Raw genomic sequence first — 17,923 nt, 5'->3', positions numbered from 1 at the left:
TAATCATATTAGGGCCTCTATAGCTGTATTCACACATCACTATGATGTAACTCACATGAGCATCTTGAATGGCGAAGCGAGCTGCAATAGATTATGTCGACTTGGAGAGCTATTTGCTGTTCAAATACCTTAGAAATACCCGGGTTTCTTGTTATTTGCAGGTGATATGGTTGAAAAAAGATGAAGATCACCTGCTGACTGCAGGGGGACAAGTGTACTCATCTGAGGCCAGGTATTCGGTGGCCCACGTCAGACACCAGAAGGTAAGAAAAACTTGATCTTTGATCTTTTAGATTTTCAGACTCGCTGGTCTCTCTCATTCCTAATTGTTTTTTAAAGAAACTAAAACATGCATTACTAATTTCTTGGTATTTAGTCAATGCTTTGCAATATTTAAAACCGCTTTACTTATTTTTTAAGTTAAGACTTAATTTTTATTCCTTATTATTCTCAATTATTTTGCAGACTAATCGAACATTACCTTTATCAAATAATATTTCTTCCTGAATGATTTATATGTTATTTGAAAACCAAGAGTGAAATATACAATAATTAGGATTACGAATATGAACTTAAAAATATTTCAGTGTTCAGTTATCAGTTCCCCATTCGCAAGGAGCCGTTATCAGCTACGTTTATAGAGAGAGCGTGATTCTGTTAATTACTCGAAATCCCTTGAAAACATATCTTGCAGGCAAAATCATTTACTGTAAAATATATTATAAAGCTGATATCGATCTGGTGATTTTATAACTAAAGAATTTCTGTATGTTATTATTTTCAGAATAAGTGACTTTTTTGTATAAATTATTGTTAATGGTATGGGCCATAAAGTCTACTATATCAATAGATTCGTTCTTCCCGTACCCACATCCATACTTATCAGGAAAAATTTGTATATAAATTTTATAGTTATTTCCATGATAAATGACATTTCTTGAATGAAAGTTATCACATTTGAAGTGTTAAGACTCTATGTCTATTTTTAATAAATTGCCTAAAAAGTGCAAAGCACCGAAGAAACAAATCGTCCACTAAAGATCTTCTTCCTTGCAGCTGTGGGAATTGTCAGTCAGAGAAGTGAGAAAATCCGACGCAGGTCTCTATGAATGCCAGCTGACTACTCACCCTCCCACTTCGCTTTTCTTCACCCTCAATGTCGTTGGTAAGTCTTGGTGGCCCTCTTATTAAAGGCTTTAGGTTGCAGTTAAACTGTCAGTGACCGGTAATATGATGGTGATGATGGTAAGGTTCTTGTGGTGTTCCTGATGAAGGTTGTGGATGACAATCAGTTAATAAGGTAATGAGGGTGGTATAGTTCTTGTGGTGTTCCTGATGCAGGCAGCGAAAATCACTTAAGGTGACAGCCACAGCGAGTATGGCTGTGATGAATGGTGAAGTCCTCGTGGTGTTTCTGATGAAGGCTGTGGACGTCAGCTAAGGTGAACGTCACAGTTGATGTGGCAATGTTGATTGTAAAGTTCCTGTGGCGGTCCTAATGAAAGTTGTGGATGGCACTTAATTTGAGAGCTGCTGATGAAAGTTGTGGATGGCATTAAATCTGATAATAACTGATGAAATTGTGGGTGGCAGTTAATGTGACAATCACTGATGAAAGTTGCGGATGGCACTTAATGTGATAATCACTGATGAAAGTTGTGAATGGCACTTAATCTGATAATCACTGATGAAAATTTTGGATTGGATTTAATCTGATAATCACTGATGGAAGTTGTGGATGACACTTAATGTGATAATCGCTGATGATAGTTATGAATGGCATTCATTCTGATAATCACTGATGAAAGTTGTGGATGGCATTTAACGTGATAATCACCAAGAAAAATTGTGGATGGCTTTTAATCTGATAATCACTGATGAAAGTTGTGGATGACACTTAATGTGATAATCACAGAGGAAAGTTATGAATGGCATTTAATCTGATAGTCACTGATGAAAGTTTTGGATGGCACTGAATGTGATAATCACTGATGAAAATTGTGGGTGGCATTTAATCTGATAATCACTGATGAAAGTTGTGGATGACACTAAATGTATTAATCACTGATGAAAGTTATGAATGGCATTTAATCTGATAATCACTGATGAAAGTTGTGGATGGCACTTAATCTGATAATCGTCTGTGGAAGTTGTGGATGGCATTTAATGTGATAATCACTGATGATAGTTATGAATGGCATTTAATCTGATAATCACGGATGAAAGTTTTGGATGGCATTTCAATCTGGTAATCAGTTATGAAAGTTGTCAATAGCATTTAATCTGATAATCACCAATGATAGTTGTGGATGGCACTTAGCGTGAAAATCACTGATGAAAGTTGTGGATGGTATTTAATCTGGTAATCACTGATGAAAGTTGTGGATGGCATTTAATCTGATAATCACCAATGAAAGTTGTGGATAGCATTTAATCTGACAATCACTGATAAAAGTTGTGGATGGCACTTAATCTGATAATTGTTGATGAAATTTGTTGATGACACTTAATGTGATAATCACTGGTGATAGTTATGAATGACATTTAATCTAATAATCACTAATGAAAGTTGTGGATGGCATTTAATTTGATAATCACTGATGAATGTTGTGGATGACACTTGATCTGATAATCACTGATGAAAGCTGCGGATGGCACTTAATCTGATAATCAATTATGAAAGTAATCAATAGCATTTAATCTGATAATCACCAATGAAAGTTGTGGATGACACTCATTATGAAAATCACTGGTGAAAGTTGTGGATGGCACTTAATCTGATAATCGTCTATGAAAGTTGTGGATGGCATTTAATCTAATAATCACTGATGAAAGTTGTGGATGGCACTTAATGTGATAATCAATGATGAAAATGAGATAATCCATGATGAAAGTTATGAATGTCATTTAATCAAATAATCACTGATGAAAGTTTTGGATGGCACTTAATGTGATAATCACTGGTGAAAATTGTGGATGGCATTTAATCTGATAATCACTGATGAAAGTTGTGGATGACACTTAATGTGATAATCGTCTATGAAAGTTGTGGATGGCATTTAATCTAAGAATCACTGATGAAAGTTGTGGATGGCACTTAATGTGATAATCGATGATGAAAATTGTTAATGACACTTAATGAGATAATCCGTGATGAAAGTTATGAATGGCATTTAATCAAATAATCACTGATGAAAGTTTTGGATGGCACTTAATGTGATAATCACTGGTGAAAATTGTGGATGGCATTTAATCTGATAATCACTGATGAAAGTTGTGGATGACACTTAATGTGATAATCACTGATGAAAGCTATGAAGGGCATTTAATCTGAAAACACTGATAAAATTTGTGGATGGCACTTAGTCTGATAATCGTTGATGACAGTTGTAGGTGGCATTTAATGTGATAATCACTCATGATAGTTATGAATGGCATTTAATCTGATAATCAGTGATAAAAGTTGTGGTTGGCACTTAATATGATAATCACTGAGGAAAGTTGTGGATGGCACTTGATCTGATACTGATGAAAGTCGTGGATAGCATTTAATATGATAACTACCAATGAAAATTGTGGATGGCACTTAACGTGAAAATTACTGATGAAAGTTGTGGATGGCATTTAATCTAATAATCACAGATGAAAGTTGTGGATGGAAGCATCAGTTACACTTAGTGCAGTGGTGATGTGGTAAGGTTGTTGTGATGTTCTGGATGAAGGTTATGAATAGGAGTTGAGATGGTGGTCACATACTGTAGTGTGGTAGAGATGACGATAAGGTTAGCATGGTTCAGCTGACTGTAAAGTTTTTGTGCTGTTCATAATGAAGGTTGTGGATAATTGTTAAGGTGACGTTCACAGTTAATGTAGTCGCGATGACAGTAAAGTACTTGGAATGTTCCTCATAAAGGCTGTTGATGGCAGTTAAGGTGACAGTCACAGTAAGTGTGGCAAACATGATGATAAGGTTACGATCTTGCTCCCCATAAAGGTTTTGGATAGCAGTTAAGGGGATAGTGATGATGAAGGTAGTAAATAAAATTTTCCTTAGGCAGTGTTATCGAGAGTAGTGGATGTGGTAATGCCATCAGCGATAGTTTAGACTTGAAAGTTACGTCAAGACGATGTCTAATAATGTCGTGAGCGTTGGAATGTGCTGCTTTTTGCTTCTAGAAGTGATGACTGCAACTCGTTCGTATAACGAAATGGATGTTTTGAGGGTGAATATTTTTTATGGAAGTCTTTTTTTCCAATTTTGTAATTACATAATCAAGGAAAGATTAATTCCGCCCACCCCATTACAGTTCTTAACTTAGCAATAATTAAAGTTATATAATAAATAAAAGTGGGATAACATTCACAGGCAATATAAGTAAGTTAAGTATACCTTAGTTTTACCAGACCACTGAACTGATTAACAGCTCTCCTAGGGCTGGCCCGAAGGATTAGACTTATTTTACGTGGCTAAGAACCAGTTGGTTACATAGCAACGGGACCTACAGCTTATTGTGGAATCCGAGCCACATTATAGCGAGAAATGAATTTCTATCACCAGAAATAAATTCCTCTAACGCTTCATCAGCCGGCCGGGGAATTGAACCATAGGCAATATAGATTATAGTCCTTTGCATAGCCAAAAACAAGTAGAAGGAGATTTTTTTTTATAGCTGTATCATCCTTGACAGTAAAATCAACTTGTAGTGCTTCTGTCACTGAAATGTTCTGCTTCAACATTTTTCATTCTGATTTTGTCCCAACTCAGAGGCGCATGCTGACATCCAGGGTGCCCCTGAGGTGCACGTGCACACGGGGAACAGACTTCGACTGCACTGTTCGGTGAAGCAGGCAACAGAACCACCGACCTACATCTTCTGGTTCCACAACGACACCATGATCAACTATGAGTCGAACCGACCTATGAAAGTTATCAAGCATCGATTCGGATCGACTCTAGTCATTGCCAACGTGACTTGGGACGATGCCGGAACCTATCGCTGTGAGCCATACAAGGCGATACCCACTAATGTCACTCTCCATGTTTTGGCAGGTAAAAAAAATAAGTCATTTAATTCTATACACACACGTATATATATATATATATATATATATATATATATATATATATATATATATATATATATATATATATATATATATAGATATATATATATATATATATATATATATATATATATATATATATATATATATATATATATATATATATATATATATATATATATATATATATATATATATATATATATATATATATATATATATATATATATATATTATATATATATATATATATATATATATATATATATATATATATATATATATTGTAAGCTTGTGTGTGTGTTTAGTTGGGCATACCTTTGCGTGAGCGATTGTACAGGTTTAACTTACAATCCGACTTAAATGCATTTACAAACTGTGATTTCCATGTGCGAGTTTGGTATACTGAACAAGCGGAGATTTTGCACCAATAACAGAAATCAAGTAATCAACGCAGGTAATGTAAATATCAACTAACTCTAAGAGAGAGAGAGAGAGAAAGAGAGAGAGAATATAGTTTCATTAATAAACATAACAGCGTAATATTTTTACTGCACACACACACACACAAACACACACACACACACACACACAGAGAGAGAGAGAGAGAGAGAGAGAGAGAGAGAGAGAGAGAGAGAGAGAGAGAGAGAGCAAAATAGGCGAGTGGATATCTGAGAGACGAGTATAGCTAACAACTCCCCCTCCACCAGCTCTCATATTTCGCCTTTAACAAGCGGAAGATAAAAATCGGAGCAGGATAAGGAAAATCCATTTCTCTGCAAAAAGAAGAGTGAAGCCTGTTAGACCGTGAGAAAAATAAATATATAAATGACCTTTTCTTGCAGAGAAATTTATCCTGAAGGAGAACCGGTGCTGTCTTGTTGGTTCTTTTCAAGTATTAAAGTCGATTAATGAAGAAAAGCTTTTGTGTGAATGGAGGCTGAACAGCGTCGTGAGAGCAGAAATCAAAAGAAACTTGGAATGTATTTTTGGCAAGTTAATGTATCATGCCTGTATAAAATAGGAAAAAATCAAGAGGTTTGACAATTTAAGCTATGAGAAAGGACTGCTCTTCGAAACATAATAAGAAAGTATAATGACAGCTTTAGTAGTTTTATGAAATTATGTCGGCTGTAACTATGTGATGTGATTTGTGCTTGAAATAACAGTCGACTGGTAAAAAAAAAATTTTTTGCCAGAAATAAGGGAAGATAGCATATAACGAGAAGAAGGATTATTTATTAAGGGATTTATGGGAATCTAAAAATTTAAAATCTGGGATCACTGGTTCAGTAGGAGGGTCTCCTTTTTGGTATAGCCAGAAAGGACAAAATGATAAGAGGTGCGGTGTTGTATAAGGAAATAAGAGATTTAGTGAAGGATGGAAATATGGTTTACTTACAATTATAGGAGAGAAAAAAGTCTCGGAATATGCAGATGGGACAGAGTTTGTCGTTAAAACATGTTTCAAGCTTAAGAGTATCATGCCTTCATTGTTTTTTATACTTTCATGACTGAAGTGACGAGAAATTTTGGGGAGAAAAAAGAAAAAAAAAGAGGTCGTAGGACTAAATATGTCGGGTAAAAAGTGCTGGAAATGAGTTAAGAAGCGGCTGATAGTAGCTATGAGTGTTGGCTAGTAATATGGGAAAACTATCACAGACTGGCGAGAGTTTGAAAGTGTTTGTTAGAGTAGGTAGGTGAAGTGAAAATACAGTACTAGTAATGTTATAATGGGAAGGGAAAGCTCAGATAAAGTAAAGAAAGAATATTATCATGAATGATGGAAAAACTGAATCGTATGGTTTTTATAAGTATGTGAAAAAAATTGTAAAAAATAATGACAGAGTATAAGAAGAGATGAATGGCACAACCGGTAAAGTATGGAATGCACTTCGAAGGCATTTGCAGAAGGTTTAGAATAGAATGAGAATCCCCACGAAAGGTAGACTTCCACTGATAGGTTGGAATGTAAGAGAAAATTTGGAGACTGTTTATGAGTTTCCGGCCCTTTTCATGGGGGTTAAGGAAGGTTGAAATGGCAAAGCTAACCGAGGTGTGAGTACAGGATGTGTGGCGATCCCAATTAGCTCAAAAGTTGTGGAACAAAATATAAAATAGAACCTAGAGACTTTGAGTTAGCTAAGTTTATGCAGATTGAAAGAAGCTCAAACTTAATTCAAAACTGCAATAGTTCTGTATCGATATAAACTTTTGTTATCAAATAGGCAATGTGTTAATTTCACGTGCCTATTCAGTATTAGTCTTTAATATGACAGTGAAGAATCGAGCAGTACTTTAACAAATTAAAATCGATGACATTTGCAAAACATTTCCAGTGATGGAATTTCACACTTATATGTCGTTTTGTCCGAATGTTTTCCTTAGCGACAGGTCGAAGTCCACATTTCTGTGTCTGTACTAACATAATTATGCATCATTTCATCCGCAGGGGAAAAACACGCGGCACTCCACGAAGGCCAAGACGAGGGGGGAGGGGACGAAGAGAAGGTTAGTTCTGCCTCCTCCTCTTCCTCCTCCTCCTCATCCTCCTCCTGCTGCTCCTGGAAGGACCTTGCCCTTACATCCTCGCCACTCCTTATTCTTTCCGTCTACTTATCGTTATCTGTGACGTCGTCACAGTGGGCCGTCGTGGGTTCCTTCAGCAGAGGGCTCTGGTGAAGTCAGTGACCTTGGTCGGAGAACAGAGCAAACCATTATAATACTGATTGTGTCTTATTTTTTATTCAAAGTAATATTATAGGTCGATGAAATAAAATAACTCAGTGTTTTATATCAACCTTTCATTTCCATTTGGGGAATGTATCCTCTGTGATTATATCCTCCGGTGGGGACGTTTACGAAATACGTAGAGATAATGCATGGTGATTTTACATGTCTGTTTGTTTCCGTGTCTGGAATATTCGGTGTTGAAATCGGATTTAAACCTTTAAATAAACCGACGAGGTCTTAACAGATTCTCTGTGACTGAGTCAATACAGACCTCATCACTTCCCTTGAACAAGAAGACCAAGGACTGCTCAAAAGAACACACCTCTAACGTCATAAATTCTTACCCCAACAAATTCTGTTATATATAATCCTTTTCTTAACCGAGGAAAACTTGTGTTGTTTGTTGTTCTAATGGCACACGTGAGCATATAATTCTGTAATATATATTTTGTATATTGATGTACAATAACGATGTTGAAATTTAACTGTTGTATATAAGGCTGAATGTTTGGGTAGACGATAGCATATGTGCCAAAATATTCATGTATATTTGTCAATAAAAAATTTTTGGAAAGTATATGGATGGATATCACTTTTCCCGGAATCATGAAGTGTTTACGGCCATATAATTTGGTTTTCAGACATGCAGGTGGTGCTTAATAGCTTGTATTTCAAATCACCATTGAAATACCAGGTTCCATATCATTTTACTGCCAGATCTTCATTGCACTTACTCGTAGCACTGTAATTAGAATTTTACTTTTGGGCAATTCATGGACCAAGTATGTATTTTAGACATTCTCCTCCTGAGATTTCTTGGAAATTTGCACTTAATACAAGATCAAAATTCATCTGGTAGAGAAAACAGTATATTACAAGTAAGTGAAATACTTGCAGTTCAATGTGCAGGGGAAAAATAATAGGTTTCTGGTTGGTATCCTTTTCCTTTTATGTCATTTGAAACATTAGGCAATTAAATAGAATGGCACCATGCTGCACTCACGCTCACAAGGATACACTCACACACACACACACACACTCACACACACACACAATGGTAAGAGAACTCGTCACTAAAGTCGGAGACAGTTGTACGAGTCCACCAGGTGACTACCTATCACTTATCAGCTATAATTCCCCTTCGATAGTTTTTTTTCATTGTAGAGCAAACTGGATGCTAAATGGCATGTTGCATAATGATTGTGAATTAAAAATATCTCGGTGTTATAATAGAAACTCATAAAAATCAACGTCTTTCAAATTTATCAATCAGCTGCATTGGTGAGGTGGGTTGATGCCGACATTAAGTACAAATACCTGAACTCACAGCCACTTGTACGGCAAATCCGGTATCATCTTATACCTCTATTGATAGCCCAGTGGTAAGAGATCTCGTCACTTAAGTCATAGATAGCTGCTGTCAGTGTTTCGAGTCCACCAGGTGACTATCACGTATCAATTATAATTCCCCTTCAGTATTACTCCAGAGGTAGAGAGAAGTTCATCTTAAATGACATTTGTGGCTCATATATATATATATATATATATATATATATATATATATATATATATATATATATATATATATATATATATATATATATATATATATATATATATATATATATATATATATAGGTACCAAGTAACAATGAGTTAGCGATAGTAAATCGGCATAATGTCACCGCACCATCGTAGAGCAAACTCATCAAAATGGATTCCAGTTGTTCGGCAGAGTTAACATATGTGACTATCAAAGAAAAAAAGGGTTAATTTTGTGTCCAAACAGTTGTTAATAATTTTTTATGCTAAAGGTGCCATATGACTTGGAAATAAGACAATGCTTCTAAATAAAAACAACCCACACTCAATTTCATAATATTGCTGTTTAACGTCGTTATTGACAAATGCGTAAAATACATGAACATGTATGAGATCCTATAAACAAGATACATGAGGGACTGTGTGAATATGACATTCGATGGAAACATTTCCATTGCAAACTGAAGGGAAAGTTTGCCTTCATGTAAAAAATATGAAAACGAAAATGTGGTTGACTTACATGGGAAGTTAGTCATCTTAGATGACATAAAATAAATGTGTAAATATCCTGCTTTCTACATCCCAAGGAAACGATTGCGTCATACCCCAAGCAGAAGCCAAGTCTATTAAATTTGTTACAGGATCCCCAAAACTCTCCGTCTAGGGTAAATAACCATTCGTCCATGGCCTCCTCGGAATGACCTCTTCCTCTTAAGTGGCAAGAAATTCACTAGATGACCCTAAACACGAAGTCTGATGCCTCACTCGCTGCATTATATTGGCCAAGTTGCGAAGAGATAAAAACATCTTGTTTAGAGGTGTTGAACTGTCGTAGGCGTGGTACATATGAAAAAAATTAAATGCAAGGGACTGTATCTAAGGCGAGGTAGCAAACAAAGCTCGGTAGAACAAAGAATGATTTGTTACCTGTCTGATAACTAGAGGTGAAGTAACGGGAGCCGAGGTTGGCTGGCCGTGGGTGGTTTAGGACTGATAGAGGAATGGTTGAGACTTTTGAAAAGTTATGCATTAGTTCAATCCCTGTTTGGATTTGAAGGAAGCAAGACAAACTCTAATGATAAGAAAACAGTGTGACACCCACATAAGAAAATGCATGTGTGAAAGACAAAGACTTTAAAACAAAATGAGAATTTATCTACTGTTGACAGACGTAACCATTAAAAGAGTTAATTTATGTCTTAGTTTAACCAGGCCACTGAGCTGATTAACAGCTCTCCTACAGAGGGCTGACCCTAATGCTACGTTCACACATTCACGTATCAAGGCACGCATGCCCACGCACGGCCACAAACGGGGCGGAGCCAGAGAGTACGTAAAAACAACGCAAACACAACGTAAATGTACCGTAAGTACTGTGTAAATGCGGCAGCATGCGGCGTGACCGTTACGGACCACCTGGCCGTGCGCCGGGGGGCAGGAACCTTTCTGCCTGCTCGAAACCCTGCGGGGGTGGCCAGGTCAACTGTCAGGTAGCGTGGCCCGACCCGCACAGCGTGGCGCCACCCGCGGGCTGACCGCGCAGCTGCCACGCCGTTACCTGGGGGCACACGCTGCCCCAGGGCACTGCGCGGCTGTCAGAATGGCGTGGGAGTAGACGCAGCAACGCTGCCGCACCCCCCCGCAACCGCATAGATGTGGCAACCCTTTGACCTGGGATAAAAGGGGCAGGCGGCGCGCTTCCAGGTCAGTGCTTCTTCGGCCAGCATCCTGTTGCTATCTCCCTCAGCGCCTCCGTCTTCGCCGTTCACTGCAGCTGCCAAGATGTCCAAAGGACCCATGCTGAAGGGAACCAGGAAAGGGGCCCTGAGAACTCCAGGAGCCCTGGCAGCTGGAGTTGCCCCCTACGCAAAGCCTCCTGAAGCTGATGGTCCCCCTTCAGGCAGTGATGCTGTTGTGCTGCAGCTCGAGGCCGACGAGCTCGTGACGGAGAGCGACCTAGAGGAGGAGGAAGAGGACCTTGCCCTCGCCTACGAGAGCGACCCGCCACCACCACCGACGACAACGCCCACGAGGGGATGCTGACGCCGACACCGAAAGCACTCCTGATGGAGATGGCCCTACAGGAGGCCGCAAGAAGAACCCGTCAGTGATCCTCTCGGAGGAAAATGAAAGGCTAGTTGGCGAGTGGCTGGAGACCGAGGCCGAGTTCATCTATAACAAGGGCCTCACAGCCTACAAGGATAAGGCCAAGGTGTGGAGGGCCTTCGAAGAGAAGGGCCAGTCACTTGTTCCTCCCGTGAGCGGCCATGAACTGAGGACGTGGTTTACGTCCCTCAGGAGTCGTTTTGGGCGGCTTACGGCGGAGAAGAGTGGCCAGGGGACGGGCAGACGACTGACGGACCAGGAGAAATGGATCCTCAACATTTTCCACTTCCTGAAGCCGCACATTGTGCGTCAAAGGAAGCCAAAGGTGTTGGGACTTCCCATGGTATGTTTGTTTTAATGTGTTTCCATGCATAATTATTACTGAATATAACGTTATTACATAGTTCCCATGCATTCAATGTACATTTTATACCATGTTCTCATATATGTCGCTCCTCTTTTTACAGGCTGCCTGTGCTGTGCCGCACCTCCTGCTGCCGCCCTCCTGCCCAAGTTCTGGACCTGCCTGCTCAGGTTTCTTCTGGTGGCCCGACACCGACGCCCACGCCCTCTCCGGTTGATCCAGCAACAACCAAGGCTCGGAAACACCAAGTTTCCGAGCTGTTCGACGTCGCCTTCACGAGGGCAGAGGCCCTCCGGGACGATATGCTGACGACTGTCCACCCATCTCCTCGTAACCCCCGCGTCCTCTACTGGAGGAAATTTTTTCAGGAGGTCGAGGATGAGTGTGCGCAGGTGTCAGAACAGCTGAGCCTGCACCTGAAAATGGAGGTGCTCGGTGCCATCCAACGTTACATCCGTGCCACCAAAGAGGGCTCCACGGTGCCGTCGAGGGCCATGATGACCCACACCATGGCAGTGACAGCGGACTACCAGGCAGCTGCAGTTCCTGCCAGCCTGTCGGCATCGCAGCATCAGCGGGCACTCACTGCACAGCAGCTGGCGCTCCTGCAAGCGCAGTTGGTTACATCCACGCCGAAAGACCTAAGCAACCTGTCGCTTGACACGACATTCCTAAACAATTTGCAGGGCTAATTTATATTCTGATGTATTTCCTTTTGCTGTTATGTATGTATATGTTCATATTTTATATTAAATAAATATACTTTGCAATATCATGTCTAGCTCTATCCTCTGTTCAAATATCATGTATTCAATGAAGTAGCTATAATACAAGTACACAAATAAAGGAGGCAAAATGAACCTGAATACACTAACATTTCATTATTGACTTTGAAATAAGTTCAAAATACTTTATGTAACATGTGTGCACAGAAGAAAAATGACAACAGGCCAAATATTACCAAGTCATATAAAATGTCAAAAATGTCGGGGAGAAGGTAGTTTCAAAAAGATAGAATTTTCATATCAGAATATCAACAATGTAAATGCTAAGAGCAGGTACTTTCAAGAACATAGAATTATCACCTCATAATTAAAACAATGTAAAGAGAAGGTACTTTCAAAAATGATAGAATTATCAAATCAGAATAGAAACAATGTTAAGAGAAGGTACTTTCAAAAATGATAGAATTATCATATCAGAATACATTCCATGTAAAAGAAATTATTAAAAAGGGCAAAATAACTACATCTTCTTCCTTTTATTTATATATATGATTGTTTCATATTTATTAAACATCCATTTGCAATGTCATGGCCCGCTCTATCCTCTTCCCATTTACCAAGTATTGATGAGAGTAATATATCATGGATTTGAGCAATATCTTTTATTAAATCAACTAAAATAAACGGAAGTACACAAATGCACAGGGCAAAATAATCCTGAATTGATACATTATTGATTTATAAATAAGTCCAAATTAAATACAGGAACAGAATAGAAACAATGTTAAGAGAAGGTACTTTCAAAAATGATAGAAATATCATATCAGAATAGATTCCATGTAAATAGATTATTAAAAGGGCAAAATAACTACATCTTCTTTCTGTTATTTATATGTTTGTTTGTTTCATATTGATTAAACATAAATTTGCAAAGTCATGTCCCACTCTATCTTCTTCCCAATTACCAAGTATCGATGAGAGTAATATATCATGGATTTGATCAATATCTTTTATTAAATCAACTAAAATAAACAAAAGTACACAAATGCACAGGCCAAAACAATCCTGAATTAATACATTATTGAATTTTAAATAAGTCCAAAATATATGCAGGAACAGACATTTAAGTAATTACAACGATCAGGTATGCATGGGAGTAACTAAATCATGTTCTCCTGCCAGTGCACGGAGCCTTCAGCCGATGAAAAGTATTCCTTCAGCAAGTTACGCTGTTCCTTTGCATCCCTCGTTGCAGTGTTGCCGGTCACGGTTGGAAGGGCTGCTCCTAAGGACGGGTCACTCCTCCAGCTACCAGGGATGACAGCATGTGTGACAGGGTGCTCCTGATCTCCTTCTTGTCTTCGTGCATTTCCTTTTATGATCATATTGTGCAGAACACATGCGGAAATCACTAATGGCTCTATATGGTCAGGCTTCAAGCATATTGCAGTGTGGAATACTCGGAATCTGTTTGCCAGAATCCCAAAGGCGTTCTCCACCGCCCTGCGTGCCCTACTTAACCTGTAGTTGTAAATCCGTTCCTCCTTGCTAAGTCCTCTTTTGGGGTAGGGCTTCATAAGGTAATTCCTCAGGGGAAGGCATCATCGCCAACTAGGAAGTAGGGCACAGGAGATCCATTAGGTTGACCTGGCAGGGCATCCGGTTGGGGAAGATTTGCTTCCTCTTGCAACAGCATTTCTGCCAGTCGGGTCTGGGCAAATACACCACCGTCTGACTCTGACCCAATGGCTCCCACGTCGACGTACAGGAACTTGTATGAAGCATCAGCAACTGCAAGTAATACCATGGAGTAGAACTTCTTGTAGTTGAAGTAATGCGTACCGCCCTTGGGAGGGTTACGGAGCCTAATGTGCTTCCCATCTATAGCTCCAATTACGTGCGGGAAGTTCCACAGTTCCTCAAAACTCCGTGCAACCTCCTGCCACGCTTCAGGTGTTTGTGGCACCTGCAGTTCCTCATCCCCGAAGGCAGCAACAATGGCCCTGCAGGTCTCTGGTACGATGAGACTAATGGTGTTGTGGCCTACCTGGAACGAATATTGCAGACTCTTGTATGAATCACCTGTAGCGAGGAAGCATAGGGTGATAGCAACACGTAGGCCTGGCTCAATGGGTTTCCTCCAGAATGTCACTTTCTTCTGAATGTGGGGTGTGACCCGTTCAACAATTTCATTGAAGAGGTCCTTGTCAATCCGGTTAAATTTCTGTACAGCTCTGGGGCTTCGGTTGACAACTCCGCCATCAGGTTGTCATAATGACCTTGCTCCATCCTTTTCTGCAGGTACGGCCACGCCCACGCCCTCCTTGGGTGCCTTTTTCTGCCCTAAGTGCTTTGCAGCAATCATTGCAAGCTCCAGCAATAACATGACGTGCACATACTCAATGACAAGTGGCAACAATTCTGGTCTATCCGTACGTGCTATAGCTATGAGTTGACGCATTTCAGCTATGTTGTCCATGTTGCTTCAGCACGTTGGTAGTATGTCTTGTCGCTGTGGTATTACAGCATTGACTAGCTCACATGTGCAGCTGCCGGCCCTTATATAGCTGGGGTTTAAACCCCGCAGTACGTGGGGCCAACGTGACGTTTGCGTAACTCAGTTACGCAGAACGTAACACATACGGTATAGGTACGTTGGTGTTACGTACTCTGCCACGCACTACTTCTGCCTGCGCCGCCGCTTGTTCGTCAGCGTCACGTCACCCTTACGCAGTGCGTACATTTGCGGCGCACTATAATACGCATGCATCACGCACATCGTCCCGTGACACGTATCCAGTTGGGCGGGGCCTATTTTCTCACATATGTGCAAGTTTCACCAATTCCGGCCTGTGCGTGCGCATGCGTGCCTTGATACGTGAATGTGTGAACTTAGCATAAGGATTAGATTTATTTTACGTGGCTAACAACCAATTGGTTACCTAGCAACAGGACCTACAGCTTATTGTGGAATCCGAACCACATTATAACGAGAAATGGATTTCTATCACCAGAAATAAATTTCTCTAATTCTTCATTGGCCGGTCGGAGAATCGAACGCGGGCCCAGCAACGTGCTAGCCGAGAACGATACCAACCTGTCCAATGAGGAACTCGTAACCATTAAAACTTTGGGTAACAGTTACTGAGCAGCATTGACAGTTTTGTACTGTCCGTATCCTCTTTCATTATTTTTTTCTTATTAGATTTAAGACTGTGAACGAAAAGAATGGTATAAATCACTACCACTTTCCTTTTGTTCATATATTTTTGAATTAGGCTTACATGAATCTAGAATTTCTCTTTAATGTTTCATTAAATTTTGAAAGCTAAAAAAACTAATACAACCAGACGTTTCCGCATATGTCCATAATAGATTTGACAGTCGATTTCACGCTCCAGGACCCACAGCCGAATACAGGAATATTTGTGGGACACTAGCAGGGATCGTGAGGAGAAATGGGAATCAGATGATTTATCTAAATGGGGCAGGGAGAGGAATTACGTAGCAGATTAAAATGCCTTCAGTGAACGTGATTACAAATCTAATAAAATGCACACATATATATATATATATATATATATATATATATATATATATATATATATATATATATATATATATATATATATATATATATATATATATATATATATATATATATATATATGTATGTATGTATATATATGTATATGTGTGTGTGTGTGTGTGTGTGTGTGTGTAAGTATGTATGTATGTATGTATGTACGTATGTAGGTTTGTGTATGTATTTAAAATCTGCTGGTCACATTCTACTAGATAAGTAGGTAATTTTTGTTAACCATAGTGGCCTCTTAACCTTTCAGTTTCTTCACACTTAATGCTTGTCACTACAAAGCCTAGTGTGAGGAAATCAAAAAGTTAAGAGGCTATTGTGGTTCTTAAAATTACACAAGTATCTGGTTAAAAGTAAAATATCTAAATTTTGTGGATTTTAAAGAAAGAAGCTTCCCTGGTCCTACAGCAAAAGTGTGAGCCCTGGAGGTGGCAAAACTGAATGGCTGGAGAAGGTTCTTTGAATTTGGCTGTCATCTTTTGGTGTGCTTTTGGTTATTCCAAGGAGGTTTCAGCTCATGTGAGTGAGCATATTTGTGCAACGTATTGCAGTTATTGTTTTGAAGATAAAAGTGACAGTGATTTAACAGTGTAAAGAAAGTAACAGTGAGTTTCTAAGGCCGGGGGAACTTCAGAGAAGTTCTACCCCGTCCCGATTTCCTTATGGTTGCCATGGCAACGCAGTTTTTGCCAACTATAAACCAACACACCATGGCCTTATCCAGAATGGTGAAGTTTTTCAGAAGGAAGAACTCCTTTAGAATTCAATATCTGGAAAATGAGCGTGCTGACACGGATGATGTATTTGTTATATTAAGGAAGATTCAAGCCAATTTTATGAACATTTATGGAGTTCAACAAGTTGGATTCATTAAGATAATGTTGAAATTTGAAGACCATGCAGCTCAAGAATTCGAGAGAATCATGAGAGATTATGAAGGACGTATTCTGGCTTTAGATAATAAAGAGGTCAGCATTCAAATAGTTAATCTATCAACAAGTAAAATCATTGTCACTATTAAAAATGCACCATTTGAGCTAACCAATGAAGACTTAAGTGAGATTCTCTCGTCATATGGTAAGGTATTTAGTATTAGAAACCAGGTTTATACATCTGGCACCTTAGCTGGGAGGAACAATGGTAACAAAATTGCGTTGATGGTTCTAAAGAAACCTATTCCTTCGACGTTGAGACTTGGCAGATTTTTGTTGTGGTTCTATTATCGCGGACAAACATTCACTTATATCAAATGTGGAAAAGAAGGCCATTTGGCTGCTAATTGTACTGCAGAAGAAATTGTGACTGAAAATGAAAAGGAGTTTCCAATTTTACCGATGTAAAATAATGAATGCAATTCGAAGGATAATTCGTGGAATGACCAGGCAAATAATAAAGTTCAGGAAGAAGTACAAGGGAATAAGGTTCAAGCGCAAGACTCGGTAGAGGAACCAGAGGAGAGTAAAGAAGTGAGAAGACAAGGGCAGGAGGATCGTATGGAGGAGGAACGAACGGAGGAGGATCGAATGGAGGAGGAACGAACGGAGGAAGATCGAATGGAGGAAGATCGTCAGGAGGAAGTTCGTCAGGAGGAAGATTGACAGGAGGAAGATCGACAGGAGGAAGATCGTCAGGAGGAAGATCGTCAGGAGGAAGATCGACAGGAGGAAGATCGTCAGGAGGAAGATCGACAGGAGGAAGGTCGTCAGGAGGAAGATCGTCAGGAGGACTCTTCTAGTGAAAATGTCAAGACATTAAGCCAAAAGGAAAATGATAATGGAAACGTTATCGAGGGTA

At 39.4% G+C, this 17,923-nt stretch overlaps 1 protein-coding gene across 1 annotated transcript in view; it reads left to right on the top strand.

The window, feature by feature from the left end:
• Window positions 1-8,374, top strand: part of LOC136830272 (zwei Ig domain protein zig-8-like) — a 37,584-nt gene extending 29,210 nt beyond the window's left edge. The window contains exons 3-6 of the mRNA XM_067089655.1: window positions 162-263; window positions 1,057-1,165; window positions 4,766-5,050; window positions 7,517-8,374. Of these exons, the coding sequence (XP_066945756.1) occupies window positions 162-263; window positions 1,057-1,165; window positions 4,766-5,050; window positions 7,517-7,746 (726 nt within the window). The 3' untranslated portion in view covers window positions 7,747-8,374. The remainder of the gene's footprint in view (window positions 1-161; window positions 264-1,056; window positions 1,166-4,765; window positions 5,051-7,516) is intronic.
• The last annotated feature ends 9,549 nt before the right edge of the window (window positions 8,375-17,923 follow it).

The sequence above is a fragment of the Macrobrachium rosenbergii genome, chromosome 46 (genome assembly GCF_040412425.1).
Source record: "Macrobrachium rosenbergii isolate ZJJX-2024 chromosome 46, ASM4041242v1, whole genome shotgun sequence".
NCBI lineage: Eukaryota > Metazoa > Arthropoda > Malacostraca > Decapoda > Palaemonidae > Macrobrachium > Macrobrachium rosenbergii.
This window is presented reverse-complemented; position numbering and strand designations above follow the sequence as displayed.